Source organism: Buceros rhinoceros, unplaced genomic scaffold (assembly GCF_000710305.1).
Source record: "Buceros rhinoceros silvestris isolate BGI_N320 unplaced genomic scaffold, ASM71030v1 scaffold25740, whole genome shotgun sequence".
Taxonomy (NCBI): Eukaryota; Metazoa; Chordata; class Aves; order Bucerotiformes; family Bucerotidae; genus Buceros; species Buceros rhinoceros.
The window spans coordinates 20,466-32,057 of NW_010389408.1; the positions used below are offsets into that span (position 1 = coordinate 20,466).

Genomic DNA, 11,592 nt, shown 5'->3' on the forward strand with positions numbered 1-11,592 from the left:
TTGCGTCCGCGGATGGAGTAGCTGGTCGGGTGCTGCAGGGCAACTGCACGGTGACTGATCCTATGGCAGGGGGCTTTGTTCTAGGACAGCTGGGAATTAAATCAGCGTGGGCTGTTCGAAGCGTGTCTCCTGAACTGCTCACCGCTTGTAGGCAAGTCGATGGTACTGCCAAGTGTCCTCTCTCCTATTCCTGTTATTTCAAGCCTGTAGCATGGTGTCCCGGAGGGGTCTCGCCCAAGAGGTGGTTACAGGCAGTATCTTTGTGTCTGCTTTCCAAGGGTGGGCTCTCTACAAGGCAAGGTGTGAAGGTGTGTGCCACAAACACGTTGAAGGGGAGGGCACAGCCTTACAGAACGGAGTTCTTCAAGCACAGCCTAGCTCAGGCAATATCATCCCATCCCTGCAGACGACGAGTCGTTTGAGAGCTGCATTTCTTTCCATCGTGGCAGAGGTGGATGGGTTTGGGTCTGGAGATGCTGCTTCTGCTCTGTTGCATTTAATCATATTTCCTATTAGCTGTTCCATCAGGGCTGGAAACGAGGAGCGCTCTACTTTGTCCTTTAGCGTGAAACAAGCTGTGGGGTTTGATGCTGTTGTGTGTCGGTCGATTCTGGCCGGTGCCGAAATCGTTGCTCAGCCTAATCTCTAGTTTACCTCAGTAAGACATTTGCCTAGTTAAGAGCTGCAGTTGCTGCCCCGGAATACCTAAGTGAGCTCCAAGAACAGGGCTTCTGCCTGCCCATCCCTAACAACGCCGATAAATCAGGCGGGGGTGAGCTGGCAGCAGCGCGCTCCCTGAGGAGTGTTCCCAGGGCTTTGAGTCTGTCTCTGCGGGATCACCTCCCTCCCGAGACAAGGTTTTACCGGTGACAAAGACTCTTTATCGAGATCAATAGAGGCTGCAGCTTTAAACTTCCTTGGGGACGACTAGAACTATTTTAAACCAGCAGAAGCATGGCCTCTAGCTGATCCTCATCACAGGGAGGATGAAGCCGTGTGCAGTCCTTGAAAATAAATACGCAGTGGCGCTGACAACACCCGATTTTGCTGTCTGGGAGATGGAAGATGTTGGTTGATTCACTCATTTCTTAGACATGGCGATTCAAGCTCCCGCCTCTCCGTTTGGCTCGCTGTTAGTATCCCGTGTGGGTTATTCTGACAGTTTTCCTTGCTTCCCGTTTTTCCCCTCGCTGCAACTCATTTTAAACAGAAATGGAGGTTTCCAGGGGTGAAGTGAGCTGATTTCCTTAACGCCACATTTCTCAGTCCAGGCTTTGATCAACCAATTTGCTAAAGTTTAGCAAACACCTAAGAGCTGCCTTTGTGTTTCAGGCCCCGTACGTGTTCAGGAACGAGCCCCTCCTTGTCCGCAGAGGGGAGCTGGGAGCTGTAACAGAGCAGTTCCTCGGTGTGAGAGACAGCGACAACGCTCAGGACGTCGTGCTGATGGTTTTAGAGCCTCCACGTCACGGGCGGCTGTTCAAACCTCCTGGAGACGCAGCTTCTGCAGTCCCCATGTTCCACCTGGACGACCTCGCCGGCGGGCTGCTGCGCTACGCTCACGACGGCTCTGACAGCCGCGATGATGCGGCTCTGCTGCAAGTGACTGATGGGTACCACTTCCAGAACATCCTGTTCCACATGAAGATTGTTCCCGAGGTACGTGCTGTGCCGTAAACCCTCGCGGGCTGATTGGAAGCCTGGAGAAATACCGCTGTGTCCCTGAGGTGTCACTAATCCTGCGGTACGGAGAGGCTGTGGTCAGAGACAGGAGGAGGCAGTGGATTGATTGGCGTTTTGGAGGTCACCTGCATTTTGGGGTTGCTGAAAATGTCCTTATCCCTTAATTAATGTGCAAGAGCCATGAAAAACAGAGCCGTCGGAGAAGAAGTCCACTGTTTGCCAGCTCTTTATGTGCGGAGCTGAGAATTACACAATCTCTGAGTGCTTCCGCTCCGTGACAAGGAGTTAGGAGGAGATATTACCCCTCTCTCATCCTCCTCTCCGCCGAGTTAGATGTCTTTCACAGCAACTCGGGCGTGAAAATCGGCAGCGAGGTTTACGAGCGCTGCTACGTGTCTGTGTTGCTTACGCAAGGAGGGACCGCTCCCTCTCGGACCCTGCGGGTGCTCCTAAAGCTGCGGGAGTAATTAGCGTCGATAATTAGCGATGTGACTCACGCAGCAGTCTGGGGCTGGAAAAGGGGTTGTTGTTGGAGGCTGCTGGAACAAGAGCAGCCCTGCCCGTGGTTTCTTTACCCAGATGGCTTACCTGGCCCTGAGGAGAGGAGAAGGGCTGGGAAAATGCGCCGCGTTGTTTGTAACACCTCTGGTGGGTGTTTTTTTTCCCCTTGGGTTGCATCCAAAGAGCCTGGTAGGACCCTGGCTGGAGCTGTGCAAGTTCAAGGTGTGTTTTTTTAACCGCATTACTTCTCTGAGTACACAGAGCTTGTGGCTGTGTGCTGCTGGATGGCGTTATACAGTAATTCCCGGTGTGAAAGGACGCCTGTCCAACAGAGCATGAGCTAACAGGGTAATTCAGAGCCCAAAAGGGAATAATTTGAAGGTTAGAAAACCCACCACGTAGCAGAAGGCTTTGAGGGATGCTCAGGCAGGCTTGAGTTTTACAAAAGTGGTTAAGAGAGGACCGTGGGTGTAAGTCCCAATGCAGCAAGGAGATATTTGATCTGGATGTCTTTCTAACTTAGCAAGAAAAAGCAATGTGGATCTGGTGCCGTAGTGCCTAAGGGAAATTTTTATCCCTCATGTCTGAATTTAGCCTGACATCCAATATTCCCCCATCTTGTAGAAGTGGGGGGATCTTGAGGAGAGTGTGAGGTCAATCTTGGACCAGGGTTGGAGCATTCAGCCAGGGTTGAACGTGTAAGACATTCCAAAACGCTCTGCTTGATCTCAAAAAAGCCTTTTTCTGCTGTCTCCCCGCCTGCAGAACGGCAGCAGCCCTCAGCTGGTGACCAATGCGCTGGTCTGGGTGCCCCAGGGAGGCATGCTACAGATCTCCAAGACAATTCTGCATGCCGAGCTCCCCGGTGCCCGTGCCTCCGAGATAACCTACAGCATCGTCAAGGACCAGCCAAGACACGGTAAATCTCTTTGCCATTTTGTGGTCAGACACCAGCTGCGGAGCGTTGCTTTCCACACCCCAAGGTGTCCATCCTGTATTCCAGGGTGTTTTGCCCACAGCAAGGAGCATAACACTGCAGCTTAAAGAATCTCTTCAGCGCCCAGGCCAATGAGGATTGATTAATATATTTTGCCCTCCAACGAATCGATATCGTTGCTTCTAATTTGCTGAGCCGGATAGAATTAGAGGATCCCTTTAGCAATGCAGGTGCTGGTTGCTTTGCTTCTGCTGTACGGGTAGACCTGATGGACACATCGGTGATGTTTTTGCTGTTTAGAAGCAATTAATTTGCTTTCCCCCTTCTGGTTTTTGCAGATGAAGGGCTGACTTCTCATTTTTAATAAGCATTTACATGAAAACAAGAATTTTTCCCCGAGGAGCTTGTCTCCTGCTGCCTACCCCTAACCAAAATGTATAATCCTCTATTTGTATCGCTGTCATTATCTCCGCTGTAATTAATTGCAATAATACAAAACGGGTTTGTAGCTGCAGGTGAGGAACAAGCAGGAGGAATCAGCACTCTTCAAAATTTTGTCTAAAACAGTGTTTCACAGGAAGGAAGGAGAAAAATAGGATGGAGAAAGGTAGAAAGCAGGTCCTGAATCAAGGTGGGTTTGTCTGCCTGTCTCAGTGTTTGACTGATGGCAAGGATGCTCATACCTGAGTTATGATTTACCTGTAGGTAAATGATTTACCTGTAGGAAATCATAATTGGACTTTTAGACAGGAGGGAAAACAGTGCTAGGATTAGCTGTAATAACGGTTTCTTTTCCTGCTTTGGGAGGGAAGAACAACTCGCCGGCCCGACCTCCTTTGGGTCGATGTGATTTACACTATATGTGGCTTCCGAGCCAGTAGCCACGAAGGATATTTTCAGAGAGGAGTAGAAAAGCACAATATGCAACTAACAAGTAATTTAAATTATATAGAGTGAAGAATAGTACAGGAGGGGAAACGTCTGATTTTTTCTCAGCTTCTACATGAACTCCAAAACAAATAATTTACATCGTAAAATAGGGAAATGCGCCGTTTATTCTGGTACTGCAGCTCTCTGTCAGGTTCTCATTTCCTTTACGTGTGTGCTGCAGAAAAACGTTCACATCAGGGAGATGGGAGAGCGCGGGTTTGATGCTCTGCTCTCGGTGGGTAGCCCTGGGCTCTTGGAGTAATTTGATTAAAGCCTGTGGAACCTGCGTAGCGACCTCACAACGCAGCCCCGTGAGGAAAGCTGGTCACCGTGGGACATGCCTCCATCCTGCTCTCCTGTCTGCAGAGAAGCCGGTGATGCTTGAGTCCAGCTGAGACTCTATTTCTAGTACAAAAATGAGGAATAAGCTGGAAGTTAGAGATATAAAAGCTCCTCTTTGGAGAAAGAGCCAAAGCTGGGGCATACAGAGGTCCTTCATCTTCTTCAGGTGAAGATGTCTGTTCGGAGAAGTCGGTTGAGTAGACTTCTTGTCTGCTGACACGTTGTGCTCTGGCTGTTCATCTTTGCTTTGCCCAGGCGAGGTGGTGCTTCTGGTCCCGATGCCAGCAGACGGCCCAGCAGGCTCGTGGCAGCTTTTGCCTGACGGAAGAGCAGCTTCCCCGACCACGTCTTTCAGCCAGCAGGACATCAACGATGGCATCGTGTGGTACAGGCACTCTGGATCTGAGGTGGAGAGTGACTCTTTCCAGTTCCAGGTACTTTTCCTCACATCCTGGCTGTTTTGATGCCCCGTTTGCAGTTCAGGCGGGAGGTTTGACCACCAAACACACCGCCCTCCCGTAATTAAAATATTTACCCCAAGTGCAAAGCGTTCCCAGTGCCTTCTTTTGAATTGTTTGCTTTGCAAGTCTCCAAACCAAGCAAGCCTCCTCCTTCCTGCAGTCCCCAGGCCAATAATTCCCATTTTGCTGTAGAGTCCTTCTTCCTGCCGACAGACCAAAAGCCACAAATACTCCCCAGCAGACGTAATACCCCAATAAATCCCACCTCCCCACAGGTTTAGCAGCCGTAAAATTCCTCAGGCAGGTCCTCGCCGTTGGCTTGGCAGCTTTAACAGCCTCCTGTAGCGCTAAGCCTACGTGAACACTTGCACGCGGTGCTTGGTACATCTGGTTTGCAAGCCAGAAGCTGTTACTGCAGCACCGGAGAGGCAATTAAGGTAATTTCCGAAGTAATTAAGCTAAGTGATAACGAGGAGTTTGTGAGTGGGGGTGTTGAACAAGCTGATCTTTAGCTCAATTGCCCCATTCCTCTTCGAGGGTAAACATTTTGCTGGAGTGAAATGTTTGGAGTTAGCACCTTGGAGTGGGAGCAGTGGGTGTATGGGGTCCTCTGTCAGGGATCCAGTCGTGTCCTCTTTCCTTCCCAGGTCTCCAGCTCTGCCGGTCCACAAGCCACCTTGGAGAGCCACGTGTTCAACGTCGCTGTTCTCCCGCAGACGCCCCGAGCGCCTCAGCTTTCCCTCGGCTCCTCTTTGCACATGGCTGTAAGTGTGATCTCACACTGGTGGGTGTAAGACTGGGAAGGAGAGGGAGAGAGAGAAGAGAAAAGTCTGTTTAGCGTCTTTTTACGGCATTCTTACCCTTGCCTGAGAAGCCTTTAGCTCCCTTAGCACGCCGAGAGGCCCTTGCAGGGCAGGAGGGCAGAGGTGGCAGACCTCCCACGGGCAGTGGCTCCCTCGGAGGAGCCTCCTAAGGGGAGGCGAAGGACATCTAAGCCAGCACAGCCCGCCTGGCGTGGGACCGGGAACAGCCAGAGGGAGCTGCGGGAGAGGGATTAGTGAAAAGTCCGTGACACAACTGCTGCGTCAGGGTTTAAAGCAGCGGTGACCTTTCCCGGTCACTAATAAAACATGCTCAGACTGCTACGTGGAGCAATAGCCAGCGATGTATCTTTCTGCTCTTGACTTTTTGTTGTTGTCATTATTGACAAAATTGATGGGGGAGATGTCTGGCCGAGCCGCGCGGTGCTGGGTTTTATAGCTAATTACACACCACAAAATTCAATAGTGCCGTAAAACTCGTTTTAGCGAGGGGCACGTCGGCACCTGCAAGTCCTACCTTTGGGAGAGACAAATAGGCCTTGGAGGCAACTATAAAGCAACCATAACCTTAAATCTTTCCGTCATAAAATTGCGCTTCCTTGCTGCATCAGCGTGACTGAGTTCTGTTCATCCGTCTTCAAACTCCTTCAGAACTGCGCTGGCGCCTCGGCTGGAAAGCCAGCACTACACGTTCAGTCTTCCCATACCTCTGGCCTTCCCTTTGAGTGTCCTGCTGGGAAAGGTCACGGAAAGTTGGGTGACCCCTCGGTGGTTAAACTGGGCAAAGCGTCTAGAACTGGTTTTTCCTCAGTCGAGTCACCCGTTTCCCCCGTTCTGGAGCCTGAGCTTCGCTCTAGCTGATTGCAAATGGTAGTTAGCTCTAGCCAAGCAAATTCTCCTTCGCTGCGTCGTGGGGTGAAGCTTGCCATGTCTCTGGCCTTGATGCTCATGGTCTGATGTGTCTGTTGAGGTGCTGGAGGACCGCGTGACGGTGATTGAGCCCCATCACCTCTCCTTTGTAGACCCGGAGGTTCCCAGTGAGAAAATCCTCTTTAACGTGACTGTCCCCCTCGCTCCTGGCCAAGGCAAGTGCACACCTCATTTTCCCTCCGAGCATCGTTCTGTGGAGGCATCTGTTAAGGAATTCTGTGGCGTTAACCTGTTTGGCCTCCTTCGTTAGCTTCCCAGCACCACGTTTCTGAACCCCATGTCTTTGGCTTGTTTAGGAGCGAACTGCAGAGCTGGCTGGAATATATTGAATGGAATATTTTGAGTGTTGTACCCTGTGGCTTTCTGCTTTCCCCCTCCTAGTGCGCGGTATCTGGAGAAATGCCCATGGAATCCTTGTTTAATGTCCCGTGTCCCAAGAACCCGTCCTCAATGCAGTTACAGGAACTGCTGAAGATGCAAAAAGGGAGAGAAGCAGCAGCTGTGGCCTTTGCTATCTTGTTTTAACAGTAAGACAGATTCCTCCTGTTAATTCTGAGCGCTCTGCCTCCGCAGGTATCGTGGAGCATAGAGACAGGCCTCTCGCCCCAGCCAGGTTCTTCAGCCAAGCCGATATCAACCACGGCAAGATTGCCTACCGTCCGCCGACTGCAGCGCCGCACTTGAGAGAGATGATGGCGTTCTCCTTCGCGGGTGAGGAGCAGGATGTTCTTCACAGAGCGAGTCAGACTGGTGCGGGTAGCCGGACTGCTGGTCCAAGGGCAGGGAAATCGAGGAACGCGCTTCGCTTGGGGAGGAGAGGCTCCAGCCTGGCTGACTGTGGGCACTGGCTTTCTCCGTCAGTACGTGCTCTCCTCTCCTGACCACAGTTACCTGTGCTTGTGTTTGTCCTGGCAGGTCTCCCGGAGTCGGTGACCTTCCGATTCACAGGTATGTCGAACCGTTGGCTCCTTCCTGGCCAAAGCACTTGTTACCTTGTGCCCTTCACGTTGCCTGTTACCCCTCGGCCTTTCTTCTGCTGCAGGCACACCTATGGGCGCCGGGCAGGAGTTTCTGCCCCTGCCTGGGGAACAGGAATTCACCTGTGCCCCAGCAGGGTTTTAGAGAAGCTAATTCCGGTGGTTACCTGGAATCTGTCCTCTAAACCCGATTCCTGTCTGTGAACAATCAGAGTTTTACGCTGTTTTTTTAAATACAGCGTGGAAACGTGCCCCTCATTAAACTGGTATTGATAACTGCTTGCTTGTTTGAGACATCGTCCCCTCTCCTTGTGATTCCTAGCATGGATATGCAGGATCACCAGCAAAGGTCTGACTCCTGAGCACACCTCGTAGGTGTACAGTCGATAGTCCGTACACACAGTTGTGAGCAGGGGGTGTGTCTCCGTCAACACAGGTCCCCCAAGGTGGGAGGGAGGTCAGCGATGCGGTGGCTTTGCCGGGAACTTCCCCGGGGAGTCCCTGAAAGCACATCTCTACTCTCGGGTGTGTTTTTTGTCTGTGTCTAGTGTCGGGTGGAGAACACACCACGCCGGAGATGGTGTTCGTCATTCATTTGCTGTCCGCGGAGCAGCAGCCTCCAGTCTTCCAGATCGCGGCTCCCTCCCTGGAGGTCAGCCAGGGCGGCAAATCCACCATTGGTGAGTGGGGCGCGAGGGCTGGGCTGCAGGGCTCCGCCTGAGGCGCGGCGTTGAGTGCCAGCAGGCCACCTGGGTGGAGCGGAGGAGAGTTGGGGTCTCCCTCACCGCTGTCCGGTGCCTCAGCCAAGCGCCTGGGGACGTAGGAGCACTCTCCAGCGCTGGCTGCCTGGGGCAGGGGAGAGCACCCCCAGGGACCTGCTGCTCCTCTCGTTGCCTCTTAGGCTGCTCTGCAGTCGCTGAGCCGTTGGTTAGCAGTGTGATCTGGTACACCGGGCTGTTCAGGATGAGCCGCTTTCTGCTCGTGTCGCAAGTTCTCCGGGGTTTCTGTAGACACAAACATGTGCACATCTCTCCTGTAAGCCGAGGGTTTCCTGGCTGTCATGTGTGAGCCGTACTGGCAGTAAGTTCTCTGATACAGTCTCTGCTCTGAGCACCATCAGGGGACTAAATTCCCCGAAACTAGCAAGCTCTGGGGCTAGGGCAGCTCCGGCACGATTTTACTTTTCACATACTGACTGAATTGCGGTTTTTTGACTCAGTTCGCAAGACCGGAGGGACATTCCCGGTGTCATGTCTGAGGATGCTGAAGCCACACTCTTTTTTCTCTGGCACAGGGATCCAGTTAGCCGTGAGCGACACGGATACGGCTCCCGAGGGGCTTTTCTTTGAGCTGGTGAAACCTCCTCACCACGGCATTGTGCTCAAGTACAGCGCAGGCGTGCAGGAGCTCATGGGGGCAGGTGAGTTGAACAGGAGAGGGGTCAGCCTGTCCCTGGTGGTGGCACGTGGCACGTGGTAGGTCATACCCGAAGTCGCATAGTGCAGTGGCATAGTGGACACTTCTGCTGGAGTCCACGTAAACCTGGGGGGATCCCGCAGTGGAAAGCTCCTGGGGATGAACAGATATTATCTGTAGGAGAGTAGTGCAAGCAGAAGACGCGGAGAGGGAGGACTTGGCTGTGACAGGCTGAGCTCACAAAGCAGCTGGGAAGAAAGAGGATATGTGCACTCCCATGCCTGTGAAACTGTGAAAGTCACAGCTTTTCCTCTGCCCTGCGTCTGCGGTAGCTCCTTAGTGAATGTCCTCATAACTCACGTCCCTGTCGGGATGGTACTAAGCGCCGGGTTAGAGCACCATTAAGTCTCCTGCTAAACCGGAGCCTCGGGTCGTTTGAATTGGATTGGTGCTCTGCACAGAGTCTGTCTTCTGACTTGTGCATTTTCCTTTTGGGAAGGTGACACCTTCACCTACGAGGACGTCACTCGGAACGCTCTGCAGTACGTGCACGACGGCTCCTCGGCAGCAGAGGACAGCATGGAAATCTCTGTCACCGATGGTGTCGCCACAGTCACCACAGTGCTGAGGGTGGAAGTGTCCCTGCTGGATAACAATGGGCCGCGGCTGGCCCCGGGCTGCCTGTTGGCCGTCACCGTGGCTAGTAAAAGCTCGGTGACCCTCTCTCGATTGCACCTCGCTTACAGTGTAAGCTTCTTTCTGTGCTGCCCGCCTCCCTGTCCTTATACCCCCGGAGAGCTCTCACCACACGCCTCTCTGCCGGCAGCGGGGATTCCTGGTAGAGAGCTCGAGCTTGGGCTCTGTCCTGACTGCTGCTGCCAAAAAGGGGATAATGGGCTCTGTCATCCAAGAAGTTTTAAGTTTTTAAGGTTATCCCTGTTTAACAGAAGTGAACTGCCGCTGAACATGAGACCCAGGTTAATCCCAGATTTTTGTATCCAACAGACTTGCTAATAAAGCACGTGGCTTTGCTAAGTGGTAATCCCTTGACAGCTTCAGCCCCCTCACCCCCTTCCCAAACTGTCTCCTCCTTTTTCTGGACGTATTCGAAGTGGGGGAGGTTTAGACAGCCCTAGCAGCTGCCCTCCTGGGTAGCTCGAAGTTGCTCGTGGGGGTCACATGTTGTACCAGAGTTTATCCTGCTGGTGAAATTCAGGAGAAGGGTGTTTTGCTCCTTGCAGATGATGTAGCAGTGGATTTTGGACGGGCAGATACGCTCCCATTAGGGAGGAGGGAGGAGAGGTTGCAGTGCGTGTGTGAGGCTGGAGAGACCTGAGGTAGTGGCTCTCCAAGAGGTGGGGAGGGAGCTGCAGTGGGTGGGACGAGGCAGAAATGGTCCAGTCCACTAGGAGTGGGAAGTCATTCGAAAACAAAAATATCAGGCCTCTGTCTGGCGGATCGTGTTGATGTGATACAAGGACACAAAAAAAAACCTCTAAGAGAAAATGAAAATTTTGTGGTAAATTCTGACAATACCAGCCCGGTTGACTCTCTTCTGATCTACAGAGCTTGGTTTAATATTCACCTGCTACCTTGGTAGACTCCCCTATAAAACATTTTATCCCTCCTTCCGTTTTTAGTGGAGGGAAACCAAAGCCATCCCGTCTTGTTTTGACTTGGTTTGTTTCTTCACGTTTAGGACAACAATTCTGCCGACTCGGAGATAAGAATCCAGCTGGTATCTCTGCCTGCCTACGGCACCCTCCTCCGTGCATCGGGCTCTCGCAACAGAGAGCTTTCCAAGGTTTATAACTTCACCATGGAAGACATCAACAGCCAGAGGATCAGGTAGCAAAGAGCTCTCCTCCATCGAGCCGTGCCTGTGGGCTCAGGGGCTTCCTGCAGGCACCTCTGGGCTATACGAGTCCGTAAAATGCAGCAAGAGGGCACGTTCGCCTCTAGCAGCAGGGATGGGATGTGTTTGCTTGACTGTTGGTGAGACCCCCTGACCCAGACCCTGTTCTGACTTTCACAGCTACTCCACCACGTTTGAGACCAGCAGTCAGCCGGTGACGGACGTCTTCCACTTCGCCGTTTTCGATGCCGATAACAACCGGCTTGACGGGCAGATGTTCACCATCACGATCATCTCTGCCCAGACAGTGCCGTCACTCATTGCTTTTGCCGACCATATCACTGTGAGTGGCTGCTCTGGATACTAGGAACGGTGACAAGCGTGTGTGAGGAATCAAACAGTTCTCTTGGGCTGAGGGGAAATCGCTGAAGAAATGCGGTGTTGCACATGCACTCCCGGGAGTGCAAAGGGTGAACAAATTCCAGAGGAGGCTGGCAGATCGGCTGCATCGCTGTCTGCTCACAGCTGTCCTAGTCAGGAGCTGGGCTCTCCCCAGGGTGTCTTGTCGATACCAGTGGAACAAGCCTGGCTTATCCCTGTTGAGTATTTTGCCCCTTATTTCACCAGCTTGTGTGTAAAAGGTGAGCAGAAGCCAGGCCTGGAAACATCTGGTGCTTTGGAGCGATAGGGAGCATTTCAGACTCCTTAGCAAAGCCTTTTGAAGTCCTCTCCCTCCTTT

The 11,592-nt window shown here is 52.4% G+C and overlaps 1 protein-coding gene across 1 annotated transcript in view; it reads left to right on the forward strand.

Moving 5' to 3' along the window:
• FRAS1 (Fraser extracellular matrix complex subunit 1) overlaps nt 1–11,592 on the forward strand; it is a gene marked incomplete at both ends in the record, with an annotated part of 49,120 nt that overhangs the window by 20,462 nt on the left and 17,066 nt on the right. The window contains 12 exons of the mRNA XM_010134267.1: nt 1,333–1,659; nt 2,950–3,103; nt 4,649–4,827; nt 5,502–5,618; nt 6,646–6,760; nt 7,179–7,316; nt 7,521–7,553; nt 8,131–8,262; nt 8,877–9,002; nt 9,498–9,745; nt 10,698–10,846; nt 11,034–11,196. Of these exons, the coding sequence (XP_010132569.1) occupies nt 1,333–1,659; nt 2,950–3,103; nt 4,649–4,827; nt 5,502–5,618; nt 6,646–6,760; nt 7,179–7,316; nt 7,521–7,553; nt 8,131–8,262; nt 8,877–9,002; nt 9,498–9,745; nt 10,698–10,846; nt 11,034–11,196 (1,881 nt within the window). The remainder of the gene's footprint in view (nt 1–1,332; nt 1,660–2,949; nt 3,104–4,648; nt 4,828–5,501; nt 5,619–6,645; nt 6,761–7,178; nt 7,317–7,520; nt 7,554–8,130; nt 8,263–8,876; nt 9,003–9,497; nt 9,746–10,697; nt 10,847–11,033; nt 11,197–11,592) is intronic.